The sequence below is a fragment of the Spea bombifrons genome, chromosome 10 (genome assembly GCF_027358695.1).
Source record: "Spea bombifrons isolate aSpeBom1 chromosome 10, aSpeBom1.2.pri, whole genome shotgun sequence".
In the NCBI taxonomy this organism is placed as follows: domain Eukaryota; kingdom Metazoa; phylum Chordata; class Amphibia; order Anura; family Pelobatidae; genus Spea; species Spea bombifrons.
The window spans coordinates 8,888,129-8,914,253 of record NC_071096.1 but is presented as its reverse complement, the minus strand read 5'-3'; the positions used below and the strand labels follow the sequence as shown (position 1 = coordinate 8,914,253).

General features: G+C 36.1%; 1 protein-coding gene across 3 annotated transcripts; it reads right to left on the bottom strand.

The window, feature by feature from the left end:
* Positions 1-1,660: 1,660 nt before the first annotated feature.
* WT1 (WT1 transcription factor) lies at positions 1,661-25,904 on the bottom strand. 3 transcript variants are annotated; one of them, XM_053449524.1, is made up of 9 exons: positions 25,427-25,904; positions 19,736-19,858; positions 19,045-19,147; positions 9,281-9,358; positions 4,891-4,993; positions 3,303-3,453; positions 2,712-2,801; positions 2,385-2,477; positions 1,661-2,074 (listed from the first exon to the last, which is right to left on the bottom strand). In XM_053449524.1, the coding sequence occupies exons 1-9, from the start codon at positions 25,812-25,814 to the stop codon at positions 1,953-1,955; spliced, it is 1,251 nt and encodes a 416-aa protein (XP_053305499.1). In that variant the 5' UTR covers positions 25,815-25,904; the 3' UTR covers positions 1,661-1,952. The 3 variants fall into 3 exon arrangements, with proteins under 3 accessions (XP_053305499.1, XP_053305500.1, XP_053305502.1); XM_053449525.1 differs by having other exon boundaries at positions 2,394-2,477; XM_053449527.1 differs by lacking the exon at positions 9,281-9,358.
* Between the last annotated feature and the right edge of the window lie 221 nt (positions 25,905-26,125).

Genomic DNA, 26,125 nt, shown 5'->3' with positions numbered 1-26,125 from the left:
GATAGAGACACCCCTGTCCTCCATCTTTCCTGCCCTGCATTTCAGCCACAACAAAAAAAATCAAACTTACACATTGTTTTTCACAAGAAACATGTCACATGTCTCTCTTAGAAAGCAAATTTATTAAAAGCCAGGTGAAATATGCAGGTTATATTTAGAGATGTCTTTAATGCCGTCTAGCTTTAAAATAAAACATTAAAACAGTCTAATATCATACACTAAGTACGGCATAATGATTTCTAACAGCAATACTTAAAATGACATATATATACATTTACATACATTTAACCCCCCCAACCCCCACACACACACACACACAAGAAAGAAAAATAGCAAATTACATCTCTGGGGGGAAAAAAACGCATTGCTAATTAAAAATACCCATCAATATACTTCCTTATGAGGAGAAATATGCTAATGAGAATCATGGACCAGCCGTTCTGCACTTTTTCATTCACTTTTATTTCTTTTTAAGCAGCATATTTACAAGTTTAGGCCGCAAATCCAGTGCGCCCAGGATACTGTTCAAAACATTCAAACCTTTCGCATGTTTTGAACGCATTTTTTAAATGAAATACTATACTTTACAGTAAGTTGACACTTTCCAGTAAGACACTGTTGTAGAAGCTTCTAGGTAACTACTATATGAGCCGCCATGGACTTTCTGTCTTAGCCCAGCAATGTAGCCCAGTATAGTAGCTAAAAGAAATATCTACCATTCAAAATACCTCCCGCATTAATTCAAAAGACATCAAGATTTACAAAGTGACTCAAAACCCACAGAAAGATCTCAGAAATGATCCAGTTATGTTACAGATGCTGTCTAGAGACCAGGTTGCAAGTTACCCCAGACACCCCTTTGTGACCAAAACTGCCCAGAAGGCAGAATTCCACCTTCCCTACCATGCCTGCTAATCTCATTTGAAGTCAGGAGAGAGCAGATAATAAGTAGGGTCCCAAAAGCTTGTTTATTGGCAAAATGATGTGCTCTAATGAAACGGAATAATAAATTAAAATCTACAAAAATACAAAAAAAAATTACCTTTTATATTATTCATTGTAGAAAATGATTCCAGTCCTTCTGCCTTGAAGGCCTCTATAACTTTTGTGGTCTATTTCTATCTAAAAACTGCCCAAGATAGTGCCTTCCCTGTATAATGCCATGAACCGTTCCAAGGATGGATATACAATATTTTCTATGACGTTTTCATGCTTGTAGCAGGAATTCATGAAAAAAAATCCTAAAAATGGATCCCCTGATGCAATGCTCTAGCCAAAAAAAAAGTGTGGTCTACAAGAAAGCCTACAAGATTTTCCCATGGACGGAGCATGTTTATGGAATGTGAAAGTTCTATTGTTAAAGCAGCAACCTGTATCACGCCAACTTTGACATTATAATTTAGCCTTGAAAGAATGGTGGGAATTTTATTTCCAGAAATGATCACAACACAGCCCGCAATGCAGGAACCTAAGACACACTGCTTTCTTGAAGCAACAAGGTTTCTAGGAGAGTATTTAATACATGTCCGTTATTTCCGCAAAACGAAAAGGATGGGTAGTCACGGTAGATTGACACAACCAGCAATGAAAACTGAATTTAAAAAAAAAAAATTGGCATTTCTGTTTTGGTCATAAACATAGTTTTGTGATGTAAGAAATTGTGATAATCATATTACCGGTTACAACAACATTTAGACCGCTGCCACCATTCATTAAAATGTATTTTTCATGCTGCAGACAGTGTAACACCAATTGCTAGAATTTACACGCACATCACATAAATAGTCATTGAACAGCCACTTGATACGAAATCTGTTCTACCGACGAAGGTGATGCATTTCACGACATGAACTTCTAAATTATGACAGCTGAACAGAATCCCATCTTGCAGTTAATGAGCAAGGGGTTTAAATTATAGTACAGCAGGATTTTAAGTTTCTTTTCGGGAGAACTTAAAGAGCCAGTTGGAGCTTCGACATATTTCTCTGATGCATGTTGTGGTGGCGAACCAGCTCATCTGACCTGGCAAATTTCTTCTGACAACTTGGCCACCGGCAACTGAACGGCTTCTCACCTGATAACGGGAAAATATAGAGTTATCATGGAAGAACGGAGTATTTCTTTTTTTGTTCAAACTTTGCCAAGGAACAAAGTGATTAAACCATTCCACCTGTTTTATACTAGTTTGTCAAAAAAGTTTAAGTGTGTTGGCAACAGTTTCATATTAAAATCTGCAAATATCCTTGACAAAAACACAATATAATTCCCCCAAATAATCTGCATTATAGAGTTTTTATGCATTCCGTTCCCCATGCAGCCCTGCCCATTCAAAGGATTAACATATCAATAGTTGGAAAAATAAATGTGAAGAAAGGTTTACGCACTTGTTTTACCTGTATGAGTCCTGGTGTGGGTCTTCAGGTGATCAGATCGGGAAAATTTCCTCTGGCAGGTTTTACACTGAAACGGCTTCACTCCTGAAAAAATATTAAAACACAATTTTTAAAGTTCTGTTACTGTTCTGTTATTTTTAACCTTCATTATGTTTTATGTATATATCACCAACTAGGAAGAATTTGGTCTTCAAAAATAATATAATTAATATAATATAATTTATCAGACCTTTTTAAAGAACATAATTAACTTGTTATGAAAAAAATAAAGTCCATAATCATTTCAACCGTAGACATTAGTTTTGTAATTGAACTAACCTGTGTGTCTCCGTTGATGCCTCTTGAGTTGATCGGACCGTGAGAATCTTCTTTCGCAGTCTTTAAAATCACACTGGTAAGGCTTTTCCCCTTAAGTTTCAAGAGACCATTATTGCTTTATTACATATAAATACTATTTCTTTATGGGACATTGATAATTATTACATCAAATGATAATTCATTTCAGATTTAACAGTAAGGGATATTTTATATATACGGTTTATAACAACTTGATCATTTAGGGTTATGGTAACTGCACTGTTCAGAATAAGTTAGGTTTGGAGACAATATACAGAATCTGGGTCATCAACATTCTGATCCAGGCATTCTCATAAAAGATTCTTTATCACCCCATTAAAGAAACTTCTGGATTAACGACGAGTGCCCTTTTTCCAGAGACAAATAATGATCTTCAAATATTTGTTTCTTTCAAAATTGAATTTCATAAATCACGTATGTAACTTACAGGGTGTTTATAACCCCCCCCAACTCAATGCAGTATTCCAGTTGGTCAAATAGCTTTTTATGTTGATCTTAACAATGGTTAATGAACAAGACGGGTATCTACCGTGTAGAAATGTCTATAACTACCTGTGTGTTTCCGGCTGTGCATCTGCAAATGAGACAATTTAAAGTATCTTTTGTTGCATCCGGGGTATGCGCACATAAAAGGTCTCTTTTCGTTGGTTTCTGTTGCTGATCTGACTATTGCTGGGGTCACCCCGGGTACTCGCCGCACGTCCTGAAAGAGAAAATAAATCAACATTGCCTGAACGGTCTAATATTTTATATGGTATGGTGAATATACACAGGTTTTTGCCACATGGGTAAAATACAGTGTAATAACCTAAGTAAAAAAATGATGGCTTCATGCTAATAGGATATAAATGATTTCCTTAGATAATGAAAAAATATTTTTATATTATATATATGTAGATAGAAAGGTAGATAGATATGTGATTGTGAGCTCACGTCTCCTGCACAATACAGATTAAACGTGTATCATTTAAAACATTTAACTCCATATGTTTTATGTATCCATTTGAAACTGGGATAGCTTTGAAACCAGTAGCTGTAACGCCTGCGGTATCTCAAATTATTAATTGAATTACTATTTTTTTCCACTGCAGAGAGCTAATAAAATATTTGTGTTTCTATTCAGTTCATATCCTTGTTTTGCTGCTAAATTCTAAACAGTTACAATGTAACAGACATTGACCTCCTAATTCATTGCTCAGCCAGATTTTTATTTTCTCCATAGTTCACCAGTTAGTGCAAAAAGAACAATCACGTGTTTTCTCGAGAGGTGATTGATGGCGGCAGTCGTCCCGCCGTGGAATAACTGACCTTTTTTTGCTTTGCAGTTTCAGTATATAAATTTCAGTTCGAGAACAGTGGCATAGAATTTTCATTTGTAAACTCCTACTTCCTAAACTGCTAGCTTAAAATGATTACGTGCTTAAAGATTGAGCAAGGAACCTACTTAGTAAATGGCTAACAAAAAAAGCTGAAAAGTATATCTGTAGAAACCCGTTATGTCAAGAATCACTGATGGACACAGGTATAAAATTGTGTATATTTAAAAAAAAAAAAAAAAAAAAAAACTATTAATGTATTTTGTTACGTTTTTTCACCATTTCCCTGGGATGTGAGGGACTATAGCTCACTATTAGTTTATTTTAGTAATATTCTACTGATATGTCCCTGGGACATTTAGTTAAGGAATTCAATAGTCCCGCCATTTTATTTAAGGTTTCTTAGGATGAAGTTTCCCACAAGTTGCCTACATGTTTAAGTTACGTTACCCCCTTTGGGTTTAGTGAATGTGATGGAACATCTTTTAAAGCATCCATAATGTAGCACAAATTCATGGTATTGATCTAGTGATGACTCCTAAGAATTACAATACATAACTTATCAAGTATTGAGACTCATAGAAACTCCATAAAGAGCATCATCAATTTTCCAACTGGAACTCAAGGTAACTTAGGTGTTAAATTCCTACAAGATTTCCCATTGAAAGATAGTTTTAACAAGACTAATGGCTAATTCATTAAAAAAAAAACATACCCCCAAACTCTGAAAATATACAACTTCTAGATCAAGTATCTGCCAACTTATCAGACCTGTAAGACATTTTAGAAGAGCATTCTCTAGGAAACAATCACGCCGAACTTACTTGTATCCCTCTGAACACTCCGTGTGTGTGTATTCTGTACTGGCCCCCACAGCTGTATAACATTGGGGTACTGTGACTGTCACTTTCATACGCTGTTCCGTGGCTGGTAATAGAAAAATATCTCAATTAGTGTTTTTACAAAGAGGAAACCATAATTTTAAGTGTTTTAAGTGTACAGCAACATTTTTTGAGCAAGGTGTGAGCGAGAAATTTGTTAACCCCTACAAGAGTTAACAAGGTTACTCCATTATGAATAATATGCTTTTTATGTTTTAAGAAAATACAGATATGACATAGAAACATAGAATATGATGGCAGATCAGACTCATCCAGCCCACCTAGTCTGCCCATTTAGCCGCATGTAAAATGCGTCTTGGTCTCGTCTTAAGATTTAGGCGCCATATGTCTATCAGATGCATTTATACATTTATAGCCTCTGCTGTCACTGAGAGATTGATGGGACTTGCGTGCTCTTTGCTCTTAGAGGTGCTTGGAGTCTATAGTTCTCCATATATTTTTTCCATTTAATTTCGACAAATTCACAAAAGACGGTCAGACATTGAAATGCACCTCTAAGGTAAGGGTATTACATCCTCTACAATAAAATATTCAAAAATATTGAAAAAAATGTTTATCATTAATAATTCACCGGTAAAAACCTACAGAAAGAACCTAAAAGTGTCATAACTGTCTCTCTCTCTCTCTCTGTCTGTCTCTCTGTCTCTCTCTCTCTCTCTCTGTCTCGCTCTCTGTCTCGCTCTCTCTCGCTCTCTCTGTCTTGCTCTCTCTCGCTCTCTCTGTCTGTCTCTCTCTCTCTGTCTGTCTGTCTCTCCACCAATTTCCCATATTTCTCAATATAATTTGTAAAAAATACATTCTTTACTAAATTTGTTATAAAATCCTATGTGTGTTTTCAAATTTCCCAGCAAAATCTTGCCGTCTATTTTGAATTTTAAGCCTTGAGAATTTGGATAAGTAGGATTCACAGCTGGTGTTATTTCAATATTTCACTTACACACAGATGATAATATGTCTGCAACATTCTACGCTGGTGAAGACATTGTCACTGCTGCAGAACATCTTGGGAATTAGAACAGCCAATCCCTTTATTGTCAGTAAATACATGATAATGTGAAATATCTTCCCACTTGTCATTGAACTGGGAATCAGGCTGCTTAATATGGCAGATAAATAATGATCAAGAAGAAGTGGATCGATATCCCTGGTATCTCCTGTTATCAGTAGGGTTCACCAAAGCTAATACTAAATTCATTGGTACCCTCAATAGGGGGCCAGAAGGGGCACTTGGTCCCCCTTAAATCCCCTGACAATGCCACCCTGTTTTACCAAAGGATTTCTGTGGACACCCATGACTAGATTCCCAACAACGGGAAGATCATTCACATTATCTACAGAAGTGTTTCAAAAAGAACCTTGTGACTCAGATGTTCCAAGACTGTACAAAGAATGATAACACCTACAGAAATAGCTGGCTGTGATGTGGTTTATGCCACATATTACTAAAAGATCTTGTGAATACTGACATAACTATGGAAAATGGGAGTTAGTGGGCAGCACAGGAGATAAGACTGTACTGATGGGCAATCTTTTAGCTGCCAAGAGCCATTATGGCATATAGACTTCGCTGGAGTGGTCAGCCTTGCCCAATATTCGTAACAGAAGAAGGTGTGAAAATATAGGCTAGTGGCTCTTTAGATTGCTGGGATTGAAGAGCCTCTCTCATAATAAGCAGCTTTCTTGCCTTACACGCTATTCCTCTAGATAATATTTCAATTCAGACAGGATCCACCCTGTGTCCTTTGGATGGCCATTATTTCTACACAGGCTACTTAGTCATTGTTAGTATGTGCAGACCAAGGCTACTGCTTCATCTTGGGTTGTGGATGAAACAATCGTTCAGCAGAGAAAGGAGCAATAACCACATGATAGCATCCAGTGTACAGACACATAAGTCATTATATAAGAATATAATGATTCTACTTTGAGAAACGGGATTAGCAGTGTAGATGGACCGTTTGGTTATCATCTGTTATCTGTTTCTATCACCATCCTTCTAGCTTACTTGGACCTTTTCCACTCATTAAGTTGCATCTCTGGAAAAACCTTATTTTGGAAGAAAAGACTGGAAAAATCTGTATCAGATTACCCTATATTCTAGAGTTAAGACCTCTAATCGCATATAGGGAGACAAATACATGATAAATCTTGTGAATAAGTATCATGCAATCACACCTCGTAACATTTCCTAAATCACAAAATGACATTGAGTCTGCCTCGGAAAAACAGAGGCTAAATTTATTGGAGCATCTCCAAAATAAATGTCTACCTTGAGTTACATAATGGTGTGTGACTGCGAAACTTAAAAGACAGATAAAACCTTATCCTTCTTAAGCCAAACTCATCCCAAATATTTCCAGCTTTTACCTAACTCACTGATGGCAGTCCAAGCATCATGTGAAGCAGAGTCCACAGCGAGCTACCGAGCCAAAAGGTAGTCATCACCACCAAATCCCAACCCTGTTTGATATGTACTAAATTTCTGACCCCTAATCCTAACGCCGCCTATTATGTCATTACATTGAGTTCTACTGCCTTTAACGTCTACTAACTTAACATCAGAGTGAGATCCACAACAATTTTGTATTTCGTTTTTACAGACCTAATAAGCTAAAAGATAGTTTGTATGAATTTGTATTAGACTTCACAGTCTTCTTATAGGAGATGGAACCTTTATGAGCAGTTGACCAAGCCAGCGTTGGCTAGAGCCAAGGCAAAGCCCAATCGGCGGGTTAGCCTACCTCAACAAAAGTGGAGGTGCTGCCTCTAGTTTTTGGTCTGGACACCACTTCTGTTGCAGGCACGTTCAGCTCGACAAGCCAAGCCCAGAGTCCAGCTCACCACTGGCTGGCTCCCACAGTTCTATTATCATATAAAGCTTTAGAGCTGAGCGAAACATGATATTTTCTATCATATTACTGCGTTTTCTGTATTTTGGGAATGCTGTGCAGAAAAGGACACGCAACGACTCTATTTACTTCTGAAACATTGTTGATACATGTGACATAGCTGGCCGAGCAAAGTTTGGATGTAAACAGTTTTTTCCCCAAAAGCACTGAAGATAGCCCGGTATATTTTATTACATAGGCCCAAAAATATGAGGCTTGACTTGGTTAGCGTTACTTTGCCCCAGCCTGAATTCTATCCCAAATGAACTCCATTGTAACTGAGCATAACACAGGCATTAATTACTTTACAAAAATGAGATTTCTTTCCTGTTCACTTGAAAATCCAAATCCATCCATATTCAAATATAATTTGTTTTGGAACAGTCCATATATTTTACAGAAGTATTTTTTTTTTAAGAGAAGCATATGTTTTTTGACTATTGTTATCAGGAATACTGAGCTGTGCATTGTAACTCTTCATGAAGCAAGACAGATAAATATTTTGGCTCTATGTCTCAAAGATGAGGCTATGTCTAGAGTTGATTTTCCACAGATTGTGCAAATACACACAAAACCTTTCATCTTCTTCTTCTTTTTTTTTTAATTTTTCTTTTTTTTTTGTGTGTACATTCATTCTTTCTCCTGAAACCGTGTTCAGGTCAAATTCTCTTTGTTGCTTACAGAACTTTTGGATACATAACATAGCATCTATTTCATTTTAATACTTTTATTACATCCTATTCCCTCCAGATAACCTCATATGCTCATTCTTAAGATTCAGCATTTGGATCCTGATCAAGGCTGATGTATTCTCGATATCTTACCCTTTATATTTAATTTAAGGAAATAACTTTTGGAGAGATTTTTATAATGAAAAATCAGAAAGAGGAATTTATCTGAAGCGGCTAAGTGAGGTTTCTAGTTTAATATGACCTAAAGGCTGATCTTTTAATGCGATGTCATCTGTTGGTCAAAGGACGTCGAAACTGCACACTTTTCATACCGGTTGAGCCAAAATATTTATCTGTATGTTCCGCTCAAAACAACGTAACATTTAGGGATTTAGTCCCATGTGAGACATGTTACATTAGATAAGAAAATAATACTTAACTAAGAAAACAACCAAATACCAATAACAAGACCATGTCTCCCTTCCTAAAACACTTCCAGAGAAACATCCAACAGGCAGGGTTGGGGTCCACTTGGACACACGTGTGATTTGTGACTATCATTAATTATGATGGATCCGTTAGATCCACAAAATAACCATTGCCACCTGTTAACAGGGATTTCCGACTGTGTGTTTTTATACTAATGCGATGCTTGATTTCTGTTTCTTATTATTCAACGTCAACTTCTGTCTTCTCTGCTTGTATGATATATATATAATATAATATAACACAATATAATAAGCATTACTTTACCTCTTAAGTGAGGATCCCAAATTCATTTGATTCCATGTCATACATTCCAGTTGGGAGGTCATTTGGTAGAGGTTATCACTGTTATAAAACATTCCCAGTTAGTACTAGCAGTGGACAATGTATACAGAGACCGGTAGCAGCAATATAAGGCTTCATTCACTTACCAAGAACGGTCGGCCCAAGACATTGTGCTGCCTGGGTCCAAGGATGAAATGCTGCCCCCTCCCACACCAAAACCACGCCCACATCCATTATGACATCATTATTATGATAATTAAAACTTATCATGAAGTGAGAATTAACGTGCAACGTCACCTCAAGATTATATGGAATACCATTATATTCAATTTCAAACTGCAAAATCCTGTATTGTTTTTTTCAATAAAAGTTTGTCATTGACAGAAAACAATAACATCAAACAGATGACAGATCAACAGTTTTCTCACTATAAAAGACCCATATAAAATGATATTTTTTATAAAAAAAAAGTAAATAATGTTTACATTAAAAATATTTGTTTGATTATAAAAAATAACATTCTATGTGGGTCTATATATAGTAGATTTACTCTGCATGACAATGAGGATCAGCAGATCATAATACAATTATATTTTTTTTATTTAAAAGATGCAATCCTCTGAGGGGGGGTCTCACTATTACAAAATAATTTTCGCCACGGAAAAACTCTGGGCTGCGGGAGTAGCTTTGCGGCATGCCCCACTCCCTGCCCACTTCCCCTCCAATGGCAGCAGGACCACCCATTGATGTCAGAAGGAACACCTGCAACATCTGGATGACCATCTACCCACATCAGTGGGATCACCCAACCTATATTGGTGGGACAGCCTATCCGCTTTACGAAAAGGGAGGGCTCCGAGTTGCTGAAGCCGCCTGGATGCCTTGGGGTGGCAAATTGCTTCCCCTGTCAGAGTGCGGCCTTGGTCCCATGGACCCACCTGGACCCATGTAAGGCCTGGCAGACACACAAAGTGAAGAGCAGATGTGCTCAAACACATAAGCATCTGACCTTAAGCAAAATCAGCATTATTGGGGTTTGCATAAACTAAGTTGCAAGAATATGGTTAAAATGATTCTAGAATAGTACTTCTGCAAAAAATACTTCATTGCCAACTGCAGATGTCTTCTGTTAGATCTTTGGGGGCTTGTCATGATAAGTGTAATGGGGGAAGTGATCTGGAAATGTAACAATGAACAGGTAGTGGCAAAATATTGACACAAAAACTGTGTATGGAAATTGGGAGATTAATATTTATTACCTAATGATTTATCCCATTAACTATGTAATTATAAGCCAAAAGGATCTAGAAAAAGTAAATCAATTAAGTTTCCAGTTCCTTTCCTTTGAGTTCCTGATTCTATGTAGTTATTTTAGTCTGAAAATCCAATGCCGTTAATATAGTCTAAATATTGGATGTTGATACATATTGGTTTTGACTTGGTTTTGCCCTTCTGTTTCTTCACTTTTTTACTCACTACTTCCTAAACTATTCTACTCATTTATCTTTGTGGGCTTGACTTTTTTAAATACCAAAGGGATTACATTTCACATACAGCCTTTACCTCTTGCCTGTCAATCAGAGTAACTTTTTTTGGAGATATTTAGTTCATCTCATGGAAGATGAGACCCAAGTCCCAATGTGGCAGCATTATACACCGCATTATCTAAAGCGTTTCCTGTCCTGCTGTTCACCAATCAACAATTAGCACCTTGAAAAGTGGAGAGATGACTTATTAGAAAGGAATAATGGAGCAAATGCTGTGAACAGGAAGTTAAGATGGCTGCCCTCATTGTATCATGCCTGCCAACTGTCCTGTTTTTCGAAGGACACTTAAGATTTTTAGTCATGCCAAACTTGGGATCATGGATTGGTTGGGGAGATCTCCAGACTTCCACATACCAGCCCAAACTAGGGTGACCACATTGGCCATGTTTTTCCAGGACACATAACAGTTTTACATATTGCCCATCAAATCGATATGGGCAATCCCATGTAGCTCTTCACGTAAGGTAGGCTTACAACCCTGCCCCTCTCCTACTCCATCTTCACCCTTCTCCACCTTCATCCCCACCAAATGTCTCATTTTGGCTACCGGAAACGATGAGAGGTATGTAGTATACACATATGATGGGTTTTAGTACATATGGTTTATCTGTAAACCCAATTGCATAGATTTTTTTGGTTACGGTAAAATGTAGCATTTATGGGAGCATATTGTGGTTGTTGTGTGGCCAGTTTCTGATTGGACAAATGCTGAAACGGATGGCAACCAAATGGACTGATAGCTATTTATTTTCAGTATTATAAGCAAGCTGCCAAATGCCAGAAAGACGGATAACTTTGCTTCACGTCCAATTGTAGTGATATAAATATGATGACAGACTATTGCCCCAGACAGATCAATTGTGGGTGAAACTGACAGCTTGCGAGTCTGGAAGTGATTGTCAAAACATAAGCAACCACCCCAGTAGCCCAGATGGAATAAACATCTGTTGATCATTTACTTTCGATTACAAGTCATTTCTTTGCTAATTCATTCCATTAGATATGGTTTTTAATCATTAAATATTTAACTGACTCGTGAACCAACATTTGCCTCCAAATGTTTATAAGAGCTGTAAATAATAATAATAATAATAATAATAAAATACCACATCTCCACAAATTCTTAAATATGACCATTTGCTTTTATATATATATATATATATATATATATATATATATATATATATATATATATATATATATATATATATATATATATATATATATATATATATATTACATTTTATATTTTATGTTGAAAACTTTCATGACTTCAGGAAATCTCAGCATCTACATAGACGGGAAAAAAAGTATGAAATATTCTATAAATCAACTTAAATAAACAAATATGTTGACATATAAAGCTTAAATGGATTAGGTCTGGAATAAAACTAATATTTATTGCTTTTAAACAGTGGGAAATACTAACTAATTGCTAATGTGTTCTCCAAGTGGACTACACAGTGGACTCATAACTCACTATAACGAGGAATGTAAGGGCGTCTAATAGTGGGCGTGATATGTGCGGTACCAGGAATAGAGGGGCTATTACAAAGCCAGATACAGTCCAGGGGTCCATGGTCACCTATGTCTGGTGCTTAGATAAGATCCATAAGCCATAAGAATGAAAGTAATGGTGGGTACAGGCAATACAGGGTCATAAACAATAAAGACAAGCAAAATAGAAGACTATGTTTCCCAAAGAAATGATGGAGCATGGGGTAACGTTAGAAAATGGAACCAGATTGTTAGTACATATGGTAATTCTTCTTTTAAAAAAAAAAAAAAAAAAGGTTAAAAAGCTCGCATAGCAATTGCTGATCATGGAGTTCTCTGCCTCCTCCAGGGTCCATTTATAATGGAGATAGCCCTGTCCCTTCTGCAGAATAAAAATAAATAAAATGGGGTGAAAAAGTAATTGGAGATTATGCAAAACAGGAAATTATCAAGACTGCTCCCATGCTAAACATATAATGTCTTTAATGCATATCGCTTATTATAATCTGGTAATATGATTACATAGATATACTGTATATAATGTACAGATGAAGGCGTCAGGTCCTCTTTCATCGTTGTCTCTGTGAAGCCCCCATATGCACACAACACTCACTATATTATTTACTTAATGGTCAATGGCTTTCCTAAACAAAGCTAAAAGCTTGCTGTCTTTGAAAGCTGCTAGCCCGGCACGGAATAAGGACTAATTAAGGGAATTTAATAACATTAATGAAATCTGCCTTCTACGGCACCCCAAATAACGGCAGTAGAATTCATTACTATGTCTGGAATGGCATGATTCTAACACAATATCGTTCATATCAATTTAAAATGAGCAGGCTCTCCTGCAGCTAGCTCCATCATCCCGTGCTGGTCTGTGCCACTACATTTAGCAATTCCACAAATTCTTCCTGTAACGTTGATGTAATTAATACCTTCAAGACCGTATATTTTTTGTATTAGAAATACCAACTTTGAAAATTTACAGCAGGAGTTTCTTTTTAACATGAGCCATGTTGACACGTCATTTTTAACTTGAACTGGGTTTTTTTTTTTCTTCTTTCCTGGGCTCTTTTTTTTTTTTTTTTAAACAACTAATCTTTGTTTCCAGAAAGACCATTAATCTAAATATATCACTTCACACTGTGTTTTTTATTAATATTTTTGCACTTAACAAAAAAGAAAAAAAATATATACATATATGTGGAAAATAATAAAAAAAATATAATAAAAGTATATAAATAATAATGATATAATATAATTGTACAATTTCTAAGCAAAACAAAAATGTTTTGTTTTTATTTTTTTATTCACAAAGGCAGTATATATATATATTTTATTTATTTATTTATTTTTTTGAATCATATAAAAAATCAGAAATTATTGTGATTGAATATTATATTTCAATATCATTGAAACAATTGGTGGTTAACTATTAGGTGCTCAAAAATATTCCAGTTCAGCCAAGGACTGTTGTCCTTTAAGTTGGAAAATGACCCTGCTCATTCAGTTTGGGGTTTTTTGTTTTTATTTGGCCTAATCAGCAAATTGGGTAAATTGAAAAGCTAAATTACAGTGAAAATTTAGCAACATAAGCTATACGACATTGACACCCAAGACTGTCTTTAATGCAGGGCAAGAAACGCAGCTGCCCTGTGACCAGCCTTTCCATAAGGTCCCACATCAGCCAGCCTGAGGACAATGAGGACTATGATGGAGAGAGTACGAAGAAAGTAATTCTGTGAATGGGGTTCAGATGGGGTAAGATGGTGCGAAGAGAGGCAATTTGTGTATTGGGAGTGCAAGGGTTGCACCCAATTAGTAGTAAGGACAGCCATTATTACAACCACATCCTACAATGTTTGCAGTCTACTTGGGTCACTGACTTCAAGAAATATCTAAATACTCAAAGCAGTCATGGTTTTGTAGAGTCAGTCTACCTTCATGTTTCAAACACCTTTCCTATATCTAGGTGCCGTTATATTAAAATGCGGTGTAGTCCCATTGATTCAGCTTATTGGTAAGCAATATAGCCATGAAAACTTAGACAGGACTCGCCAAACTTGGGATACTTTGACGTATCGGAGAGCTAAGCAGTATGTGGCCATATAGTGTGACAAAATCCACAATGTTTGTGCCTTTTGTGCAAATCTTGGATAGCTAGAAAAAACCTCATACATATTAAATGGGGATTTTAAGAAAGGATACTGGGTAAATGCTGAATTTTGTGTTCTGGGATAAAATAGAACATTGAAGAGTTAATGTTGTGGAATGTTAAATAATCCAGAATAACAGAGGTGACGACAGCTTTACTATATATAATATGATTTTAAGGGACGTGAGAGGCTAAGGATTCGGATTCTTATTTTAAGGCTAGAAAATATCTGGGGCAATCTTGGATGAGATTGGGAAAGAAATAAACGGAGTAATTTGTGTGATTGTGGTGGTTTGGAACAGTTTTCAGCAAAATAATAAGACTGTGTGGAAAATGTTAAGTTCAAATTTAAAGGCTGACAGAGGATCGATCTGCAGAAATCATTAGCTGGTTCTAGCCAGTGGTCTCAGAAGTGATTTCTTCTTTAGTTTATTGATCAATGGGTTCCCTTGATCCGAACAAACGTATCTTAATCTCCTTGCCTTCTCACATACATGTATCATTTTGATTTACTAGTACACCCTGTTTATTCTACAAATATACCTGGATGCCTCAAGTAATACAGCCATGTAAACAAATATAGGGTCAAGCAGGGATATGTTATAGGTAGGTAATCGTCTGTTACCAATCTATCACCATAATGTGTCCCAAGATGGTCCTCTGAAACCTAATGGTGCAGAGAATTTCAGAGGTCCATAGAGTAGAACACATGGTAGCTCAGAACTAGATTGCATCTCTGCTAATCTTCAAGATGGAGAATCATCTAATGTCCCTGTGACATGGACTGGTCTGTCCACTAGACCCTCCAGAAGATGACCAGATACCTGGTGACACAATCCACCCCTGCCCGGCATAGATCAAAGATCAAGGAGCCATAATAAGCGGTTGCTCGGGTTGAGGATATCATAGCATCTCCATAGTTTGCCTTTGTTAGAGTACAAATTCCTTCATCCATAGACAGTCTCAAGCTGCCTGACTGTGGTCAGAGTTTTAACGCCATGACTAGGACCAGGCTTGGACTTTTAGCTCCAATGCCCATAAATCACAGGTGTGAGGACATCTTCATTGGATTTAGAAGTACCTAGCCAGACATTTGTGGCCACATGCTGCAGTAATACATCAATCGTTTGAACAGTCTCAACAGCGGGTGGACAGGGTAATAGGGTATCAGGCAAGTGTCATATGTGTCAGTTCTGCTTAAACATTGCATAAGACAACTTGCTTTTTTAGACTTAACTTACATCATCTCAGTTTTTCATTATTTCCAGAAATCTAACCTGATGTAAATGTGAGACCACCTGCAAGCAGCATATTAGTGGGGTTTATGTATAAAAATCTGTTTTGGTATTAATGGAGCAAGAAGTAGGAACACTCAGTGGGTTGCTATGACAATTACACCACAATTGTGCCACATTGCACCAGAATTACCCTTTATGCGCAACCCACTATAGCAAGGAAGGGGTTATCACGTAGAGCTAAACCCACGCATTGATTCCGCTAATCTGCTTTCTTCAAACATGTTTCACAGCTGATGAAGTTACAATCTGACAAAAGTCATCTCCAAATACAAACAGTGAGGGCAGCTGGCAGCTCGAGACGATTATTTCACAAACATGTTTTGACTAAGAGATACCAAAATAGCCAGCAGACGAATACATTTCGATTTTCTATCCTGAGCAGCTTGTTATTAGGTTATTAAACGTACTATTAATGGATTCCACCCAATTTGTAGATTTCCACCCAATTCATAGATTTACCAACATTTTTAAACCCATCATATATATATATATATATATATATATATATATATATATATAGTGTATATTATTTATACCAATTAGATATATATATATATGTATAATTTTACGAGAAATACAATTTTTAAGAAATAAAATACATTTTTTATTCCAATGATTAAAAATGTCCATCATTAGACAGTTAATATTTGGCATTTTTAATCATTGGAATAAAATAATTATTTTTATAAAAGTCCCTTGAGTTCTCTAGCTTTCTTGAAAATCATCTACTTGGTCATTGGGACACCGGGGGATTTTGTGGATTGTATTGACTATATATATATATATATATATATATAGTGGATGTTTGAAAGGTCAATAACCGTTAACTAAGTATGTTGAATGTCAAAAAGGTATGTCAGGAAGGGATGGTCATATTAAAGAACATTTAGAATAAAATTAAACGTTCTTTTTTTAATCCTGGTTTTTTTATTTTGCTTTTCTCAGTTTTCAGTTAGTATGTTAATAATTTCTATTCAGTCGTAACAAAAAAAAAATATTACAACTAAATTTCTCTCTTTTGGGATTAATGTCTTTTGGAGTCAAATAAAAGGAAAAAGAAAAGGGAACTTTAAAGGAACGTAGTAGTAGATCATTGTGAGTTTGTTTTGGCCTGGGGAGTAAGGATGACTAGTTCTTGACCCCTACAGTGGATAGACCTTTAATCTACAAGGCAGCTCCCCCGCTCCGCAGACCCTGCTGCAAACTCTGGAAGTGTGACTCATATTGCAAGGATAACCTGTGCACTCTCACAGAGTAACACAGAGCCCAGGCAACAGCTGAATGGAGTGCTTCACATCTGGCAATTACACATGGGATATAAGTAATGATATGTAGATAACAGGGTTGCCATGGCCGGACTGGGAATTTAAATTGGGCCTGGCACTTTAAGGCCAGCGGCCGATAAATGAGTTGCGCGTGCCCATAATGCTCTTACACTTGCAACGCGTCTCCCCGAGCATCCGGCCAGCAGCAAACTGATACCCCAAATCGGCCACGTGAGTTCCAATAAAGGTCAGTGACCAGGTCCATCTGGCACGGGTCAACCCAACATTTGCCAGATGACCAGTTTTGGGCTGGTTGTGGGGTAAATATGTAGATTTATAGTCCCTGGACCCATATCCATTTTATACCCTTTTCAACACCTGTGTCTGGTGGGGAGTAGAGAGATCTCTGTTCTCCAGCCCCCAGGTCCTTCTTTCCTGTTTTTTTATGAGACCAGCAAGATTCATACTAAACAGAAAAAGTTTATGAAATGACCTCATTCCAAGGTAAAATTTATTGGTATTTTTTTCGAATAATGTCATTCTTTGGAAATATGACTTACGATTTCCTTTTCAGCGTATGGTGCAGCCTGTACCAGCCTCCAGACAGCTCTTATCAGACAGATATAGGATTGTATCCAAGTTCACATAGAGTTGGAAAATGATTTCCCTCTTTTCAGCTGAAAATATTATGAAAGGGAATACGAGACTACGTTCTCATCTTAGCGCTAAATCTACTCTTTTCCTGGCTGTTGCTAAATACTGGAATTTCAAAAAAGCACCTTCTGTATAATTGCGGCTTAATTTGTGTTACACAAAAACACATCTATACTTGTGCAAAAGGCCGTACACAATCAAGTAGAGTAATTAAGCCATGTAATCAAAGTTAATCTTATACTATAATATCTATTAAAGAAGACAATTTTTTAAAGGTTGCCCCAACTTTACGAGCAGCTACCACCAGCCTTCTGTTTTGAGAGCCAAACTGAGGATGTCGGGGTTGCCCCATATTGCAGCTCTCGATCTGCTCCAGCTCAGATTATTATGGAGTGACGTTGAGTGGCAGCCCACTAGGCATTTGCCCACTGTGCCGGATGGCCAGTCCGGGCCTGCCTGTTTCTAATGCACATTTTACTCTGAATGCCTTGTTTCCTAGCGGTGTAGTCTTGATCCCTGCCAGAATCCATCCATGCCAACAGTGTGCTAACCTGTTGAACAAGCTAATGCGTTGTCCATCAAGTAGGGCCCAGTTGCTCTGCAGAGTGTTTCACACAGATGAAGAGCTTGGAGGGGCCCCAACATTTAGGATACAGAAACAGCCATATAAACAAAATGATATAACTGCTTCTTAAACATTTTTAATAGCCCGCAGTGTTCAGATATTACAACTTTTCTTCTAATCAAAGAAAATGTACATTTTAGTTGAATAACAGCAAATCAAGCCAGGGGTAGCTACATCTAACCCTCTAAATTGATGAAAACTGATAATTATAGATATTCAAAGGAACATACTGATGGTTACAAGTTTAATTAACAAGTTATAGTATATTGATATAAACTAAAAAGAAAGTAAGCAGCCATCTTAACCACTTGTCACAGGAGCCACATGATTATTCCTCCTCATCTAAAGTACTCAGTCCTTTTGAAGGAAGCACTGACAATCTTGAGAAGTTATCAGAAAGCTAGAAGGCTTGGGAAGGAGGGCATAGGAATCCACAAAAGTTTCTAATGGGGGGCAAAATATTAACCCTGTCCACTGACTAGACCAAATAGGTTGGCGTTGACTAAAATTTCCAGGGGGTGGTCCCTTCCTGTAGATGCCCTTTGAAGGGTCATTAATTATTTCATGTTTTAATAGACAAGTTGAACACATGACTGTTGAGATAAAAGGCAAACATGTATAAAATATAGTGATTATTAGCCATTTTTATGATCAAAAAGGATCATTGCCCAAACAGTCTACGGCAGCCTTTCAAATACTTCTTACCTGTTGTAGGGACTCCTTAGCAGAAGGGCCTGGCTCCCTGTGCAGCTATCTGTCGGGGTGTGACAGCCATACACTGGTGGAGGTACTGAATACTGCTGATCTCCTGCGGAGAAATCGCATCCCGTTACCCAACCGTATAATCATTACACTTACATTTCTGGGTAAGTCTAATGTTTCAGGGTAGTTAGAGGTTACTGGGTAGTGTGTTTAACAGCCTAGGAGCCACCATTTACAGGTTTACTTGGAATTCATTAAGATACAGAGTCACTGGCTCAGGTTGGGAGAGTTTAGATTTTAACCCATGGTTCAGCATTAATTAAGAGGCTTTTTGACTTAGAATTGAGTACCATTAATGCACAGTGCCCAGGCTTCAGGTCAGGGTGGTTTTTGGCAGAAAAAAAGTGCAGGACTCATTTTGGACGGGGTCCCAGGTTCGTGGCAAGCAATGTGCCCACCGCCTATGTCAGTATTCTCAGGGACCCCAGACGGTCTTCAAGATTGCATCAGTTAGCAAGTTTATGCTAACCAGTTTGATAAATAGCTTTATATATTTTATTGCATATTGTATGTTTAGCTTATTTCACATGACATGTCCACCCTTGGTGGTACCAAATCATCCTTTACCATCATCCTTTATATGTTTTATGTTATAAAACAGGCTTTATGTTCAAAACATTTTATAAAGAGGTACCTAGAGATGTCTGCTGGCTGATAGAGTCCTCGTGCTTGAAGGAGTGGTTTGTAAACTGGGCTGTATGGTGAGAAGGAGTGTGACCATAACTTGGGGTCCCATCAAAAGCAACAGCACTATAACCTTAAAAGTGAAGAAATATTACAGTGTTACATCAAATGCTTTAATGTTTTCCAACAACAATCTCGAAACAACCTATTACTATTTATTTATTAACCCCTAAATAACATCATTTCATGATGTTCATTAATTGCATTAATTAACCATTGTGAATTTTCATTCCTTACATTATAAATTGATCAATCACCATGATGATTATTATTACTTATAATTTCCAAACTTGATGACATGTTCCACAATGCAGAGCAATGCTAGTGATATTACCAAATGCTATTTTTTTCACAATGTCATTTTTCTTTCAGATAAAGCTGATGTTCCACCTATTCTACAGAATTTAACTAAATGCAGCATTAAAAATCATGTAAAATTTAGCATCATTCATAATTTGTACCGGGAACACTTGTCATGTGACACAAGTAGGCACTGATAGGTTGTTGCCATAGAGACTGGGAAAAGCATCTGACAACTTCCTGTGTTGATTTTTTGAGATTGAACAGTGGGAGACAAGAAAGAGACGGCTTCTATTTCCAAAGTTCTCACATTTGTTTTTTACTGTTATATTTAAAAGATCTTATGAATGACAAATTATTTACAGGAAGAGTGAATGTATAAAAATTAACTGATTTCTATTAACAAAAATCCTATTTTATTTAAGAAACCTACTTGGATAAATTCAATGTGTCTACTGTTATAATATATAAAAAAAATATATGTGCATATATGTGGGTTAAATAATAAATACTGACTGATGTGCATCTCCATGTTTTTTTAATGTCTTTACTGGCCAAAAAATCTACTTCCATGTATTACCATTACATCCTCTTATTCAGTTTCCACAGTTGTCATGCTCTATAAAGGTTATTACTATATCAGTTATCAGGCAGTGTAAAATCCTGCATTATAGGCAATCCCTGAAAATTACATGTAATTCAAGGAATGTATACATTTTTTAAAATAATTTAAGTTACAAGACAAAAATATTTTTGTAGATGTTTTTTTAATTCCAAATATTTTAACACCACAGTAGTTCCCTTTTGCTAATAAAACATATTTAAAAATAAAAAATAAATAAGGAAAAAAAAAATCAAATTTTTACACTATTTTTTTACTTATGCATTTTTCTATTTAATTAACACGTCCATATCTGATTCTCTTTTGATTCTATATTGTGTCTAAGATTCCTTGGACATTATACATAATGTCTAATTTACACACTTACATGTATATGACACACACGCACACACACACACTCATGTCATGTTCATATAAAATGGTTTAGATAGTAACACCCAGTGAATGGAAAGTCACTTCTAAAAAATAAATAAACTTCCAATATTTTTGCCAAACAAATTGAGTCAGCCAGTTGTTCTGACCCAGGATTGACACCATCTCATTAATCAAACACTGGGACACCCACTTTCTCTAATTAATGGGAGCCAGTTCAACAAACCCAGCTAAAAGTAAAAGTAATTATAAGGTGGTATTTTCTTTACCCCTATGCTCATGGCCTCAGCATTTCTCAGTTATGTGAATTTCTGAGTAAGACAAATGATACATCTGCAGGAGCAGAACTGCCCTGTGTGTTATCAGCTTGTACAAATGTACCCTTTGTCATGCTATTGTTATTTGATGTATAATACAATGTACTATTAGTGTATAATTAAAGGTTAATATTGAATGTAATAATAGGATTTTATTGTTTTTACAGAAATTAGTCTTTAACGGGCATGAACTGTATGAGACATGTAAAAATAGCAGTATACAATTTTATCTCAAATATTTCAAATATTAATAATTTTCTTAGGTAAATAATTGACAGTCACTAAAATATTCCCATCAGCTAGCCTAGGGGTTAATTCTTTACACTACACTATGAAGCCAAAATTGCAGTTAGTTTTAGTAAAATCTGTTTAAAAGGGAAAGTTCTAAAACATTTTTTTATTTAACCTATTAGGGAACATGATACTTAAAATTTAGATCATCTGTTTAAAAACATTTAAAATAAACATTAAAACATGTTTAAACATATGTTTGTTTTACAGACATTGTCATAATATAACATGATAAATCCCATTTTCATTGGTCTCCCATCTGCATTTACTGATGGGCCCCATAGATAAGTCGGGGTACTGAATAGGTATTTGGTATATATATAGGAGTGTGGGCAAGATTTTTGCCCCATTGGTCTAAAGGACCCCTCACACTATGCTGATTCTTCCTAAAGTTATGTAAACAATGCCTAAAATTATCATAAGTATTGTGTCTATTACTGTATGAATAACAATTTCTTCCATCACTTGTATGGAGCTCCTTATATTTTGCATAGGGGCCATAAAAAAACTATCATTGACCCCAGTGTGTCTTATAATATCTTAACTGCAAAGTACTTGGACTAGGTATCAAACAGAATATGTTCAACAGCTCCAATAAGTGTTTGAATTAAGTGTTTGAATATTGCAGTAAAAGATCCTGTGTAATCCCAGTTTCTCACTCTGCCCCCTTCTATTTATTAGACAGCTTGAATTTTGTTCTGAATCTGTCTTCAAATAATAACCAACCCATCTCCATACTGATTGTCCAGCCCTATAGCCACCACTTACCACTATTTTTAATCTACTATATAAACTGAGCCAAAAAAATAATAATAATGTTAATCCCAAACTTTGTTACTGTTTCCACAGTGCCGTGTATACACACACACACATATATATATTGCATGGATTTCTATGATCAACCACTTACTCTTGTTACATACAATGGTGTAATTGTAATATTGTACAATATTGTAATTATTTTATATTGTTTACAGTATCCATCTACCCCAAATTATTATTATCTGATAAAAACTATTATGGATATTATTGGCTTTTGCAAAATAAACTGCAAAAACACATTTTAAACATGTAATATTGGTCCTGGCCAAATAAATAAATATTTAAATGATATATTTGTTCAATGCAAATTAAATACAAATGTATATATTATATTTTAAATGAAAAAAAGTGTTTATATTTTAAATATAATATTATAATCCTTTTAAATAATTCCCGTTATTTTCTTTATTTTAAGGATCTGCGGTTTGGCTTAACATGGTGCAATTTCTTTTTTTATTTTCCTTTTTGTATATTTTTTTATTATATTTTTTTGTAAGGTTTGTCTGGGTCTTTTGTGACCTTCACAAATTCTGCTCAATAGCTCAGTGAAGTTTTGGCCACATTTCCTGGTCTTGCCTGACCCAAAACGTCAGGAATTTGATAAGAGCCTTTTGCTGTGAACCAATCTTTTGATACCAAGTTCTCTTTAATTAGGACCTTATCACAAACAGGGCAGATTAAAAAGTGCTGAAAATGTGAATGTTCTACATCTGTTGGGCACTAAAAGAATTCCCTGGATTGTCTTGATGACAGGACATAGGGTAGAGAGACCTGGAAAAAGTATAAACATTTTATAAAATAATGAATTCCAGCACTTGGCATAATAAAGAGAAATTGCTTGATCAAGGTGACATGTTTCCCACGATAAAAAAAAATAATAAAAAGTTACATTTAACCTTGACTTCCAGCAAAAAACAATGTATTATTATTAAAATGTAATTATGTTCTCAACCTAGCAAATGCCTTGTTTACTGGAGTGCAAAATATTTGGGAAAATTAAAGAAGATGGGGATTCCAGATATTTTCTTCGTCATAACAATATATAACAATAACAATTAATATTTATATAACACATTATTTTTAGTCATCTCACAGGAAAGGTCTTCGTTTTTGTTTGTAATTATTTTTTTTTATCATGTTTGATTTCTCCTAATTAAGGGGGAAAAAATGATTTAATTATGGTTTTTGACTCATTACATCTAATTTTTCAAATTATTAAAGCATATGTAATTGGAATAGTGGATTATTTAGCTATTTAGTTATATATTTATTAAAAAAAACAAAAAAACATATTTTATATTTGAAATCAGAGCATATATAGCAGGTCCATCCGAAAACCGTTACAAATTTGACTTTTTTTTTACACCCTCCACGAAGTAATCGTTTTTTTTCTTAAATAGAATCAATCCTCCCCACACATAACTAGAGAGATGACGAATATATCTACCTTAATTCATCTAGAGCTTTAATTGCACGAAATGATTTAGTAAACCCTGAAAATATTTTATTACAATATTTCATTATAATTATAATAATATAACACTTAAAATATTTTTCGAGTTTTCCACTTTATAACGAAAAATATTCATGTATAACTCTATCTAATTATTTATTTGTGTTGTACATACACAAGAAAATACATGAAGATATATAATATACATGTTCTTTTTAACGAAACATATTAATGTTAATATATATATAATTGATATATATACTGTAAATATATAAATATATATAAATATATATATATATATATATATATATATATAGTACATACATACGGAAAAATACATTAACATGTATTAACATTTAGATAGACAGACAGAGATACTGTAATATTCCGTTTTACAACATATATAATAAGTTAACACTGTAAGTCTTGCTCAGGTATTAAATAAAATTCTGGGACCATAATCCTTTTGATTCCAAATATAAAAAATCGCTTTACTGACCATCACATTAATAAACTGGGCTCCCAGAATGTGGGAGTTTGTGTGCGTAATGGAGATTTTAGTATAAAGGGACAGATGATAGGCAGTGAGTTCTCAGAGGAGAGGATCTTTTGAATATACCATAAGAATATACAGTTTATACCCATGAATATCTGCCATTGTGTCCTATGGCCTGTTCAGTGCGCTCTGCACAAATCTGTTAATTAGGGATCTGGCATTGATACTGAACTTGAACTGTGAATGCACTCAGTATCCCTAACATCTCCAGAAAAAGACTAACAGTAAGACAGGGAACATCTGATGGGTGCAAATGGGAACTGGCACAAGGTAGGACAACAAGTAAGTGACAAAGCTAAGATTACATTTTACACATTACATACAGATATTTTCTCTAACAATGCCATAAGAACTAAACTGCGTCTGTTTTAGTTAAAAAGTGCATTATGTGAGCAATGTGTGTTTTATATAATATTAAATAGGGTGATCTAGTCTAGGAACTAGTCTAGATATCTAGTCTAAGTGACAGTAATACATGTTAATGGCTGGTCACTCTGGTGGTCTCCTTAAACCATCCATGGTTGCAATCTTTAACATATTTACTATGAAGATGCAGATCACTAACTTGTCTTTGCAAACTTCATGAGATCAGGTACACTTCTGTAGCATGAATGTGGGTACAAAATGAGTGTTATTGAGAGTTTTTGTTCCAATTAGAAACTTTATTGGATACTGTGATATTTTGTAGCTATTGAAGGTAAGTGTTCCCTGGATGTGTATTTGGGGCAGAGTTTAGGTAGGTGGCCTCAACTAAGGTGCTCAGGGTGAGACAGTATCTGTGGCTTTTGGATAATGAGGTGGAGGTTCTGTTAAAAGTAAATGTTATCAGGTGGGTGGATGTGTATCTTTATGAGTTCTGCGGAGGGTTTGTGGCATGTGGTGGGAAAGGCTGCTGGTTGATGACCTACCTTGGTTTCTGATACCTTGCTGGTTCTCCAGGCAGTTGGACAGGTAAGGTGCATTGGTGAACATCCTTGCCTGGCTGGTGGGTGCCTGGCTTGGTGGAGGTGCCCCAAAGGGGCCATACCTACAAGCCCCGGCGGTTCCTGTGAACTGACCAGAGAAGTGGACCGTAAAGGCGCTCAGACACTGCTCCTCGTGTGGATCCGGATTCCAGCTGGGCTCCTGCTTGATAAAGGAGTGAGGGGCCAGTGAGCTATAGGTTGCCCCAGGAGGGAAGTCCAGTACCGGAGCCCACTGACCTGTACTGCTCACCGGCATGTTACAGCTACTGTTCCCGGACAAGGAGGAGACAGGAGGAAGCAAAGTATTCATATCCCGAACATCAGACCCCATCGGATCAAAGTACAGGCTGCTGGTGGGATCCAACCTACAGGATTCCTATAATGGGAGGAGATGAAGCTGCTCTGATCAAGTAGGATCCAAAAGGACCAAACTCTATCCAAACTCCTACAGGAACCTTAGCAGGAGTATCTGCTCTGATCCCTAAATCAGACTTTTCGATAAGGAATGTCAGCTCAGTAGGTCCAAGTTTGTCCTGGGGCAGAGCTCTGGAGTGTGGGAGCTGCCAATCCTTGTGTCCTCTGCATCCCAGGTTACTAATGCTCTAATAGAGCTGTGTGTGTGGGGAGGAGTCCCAGATGCTC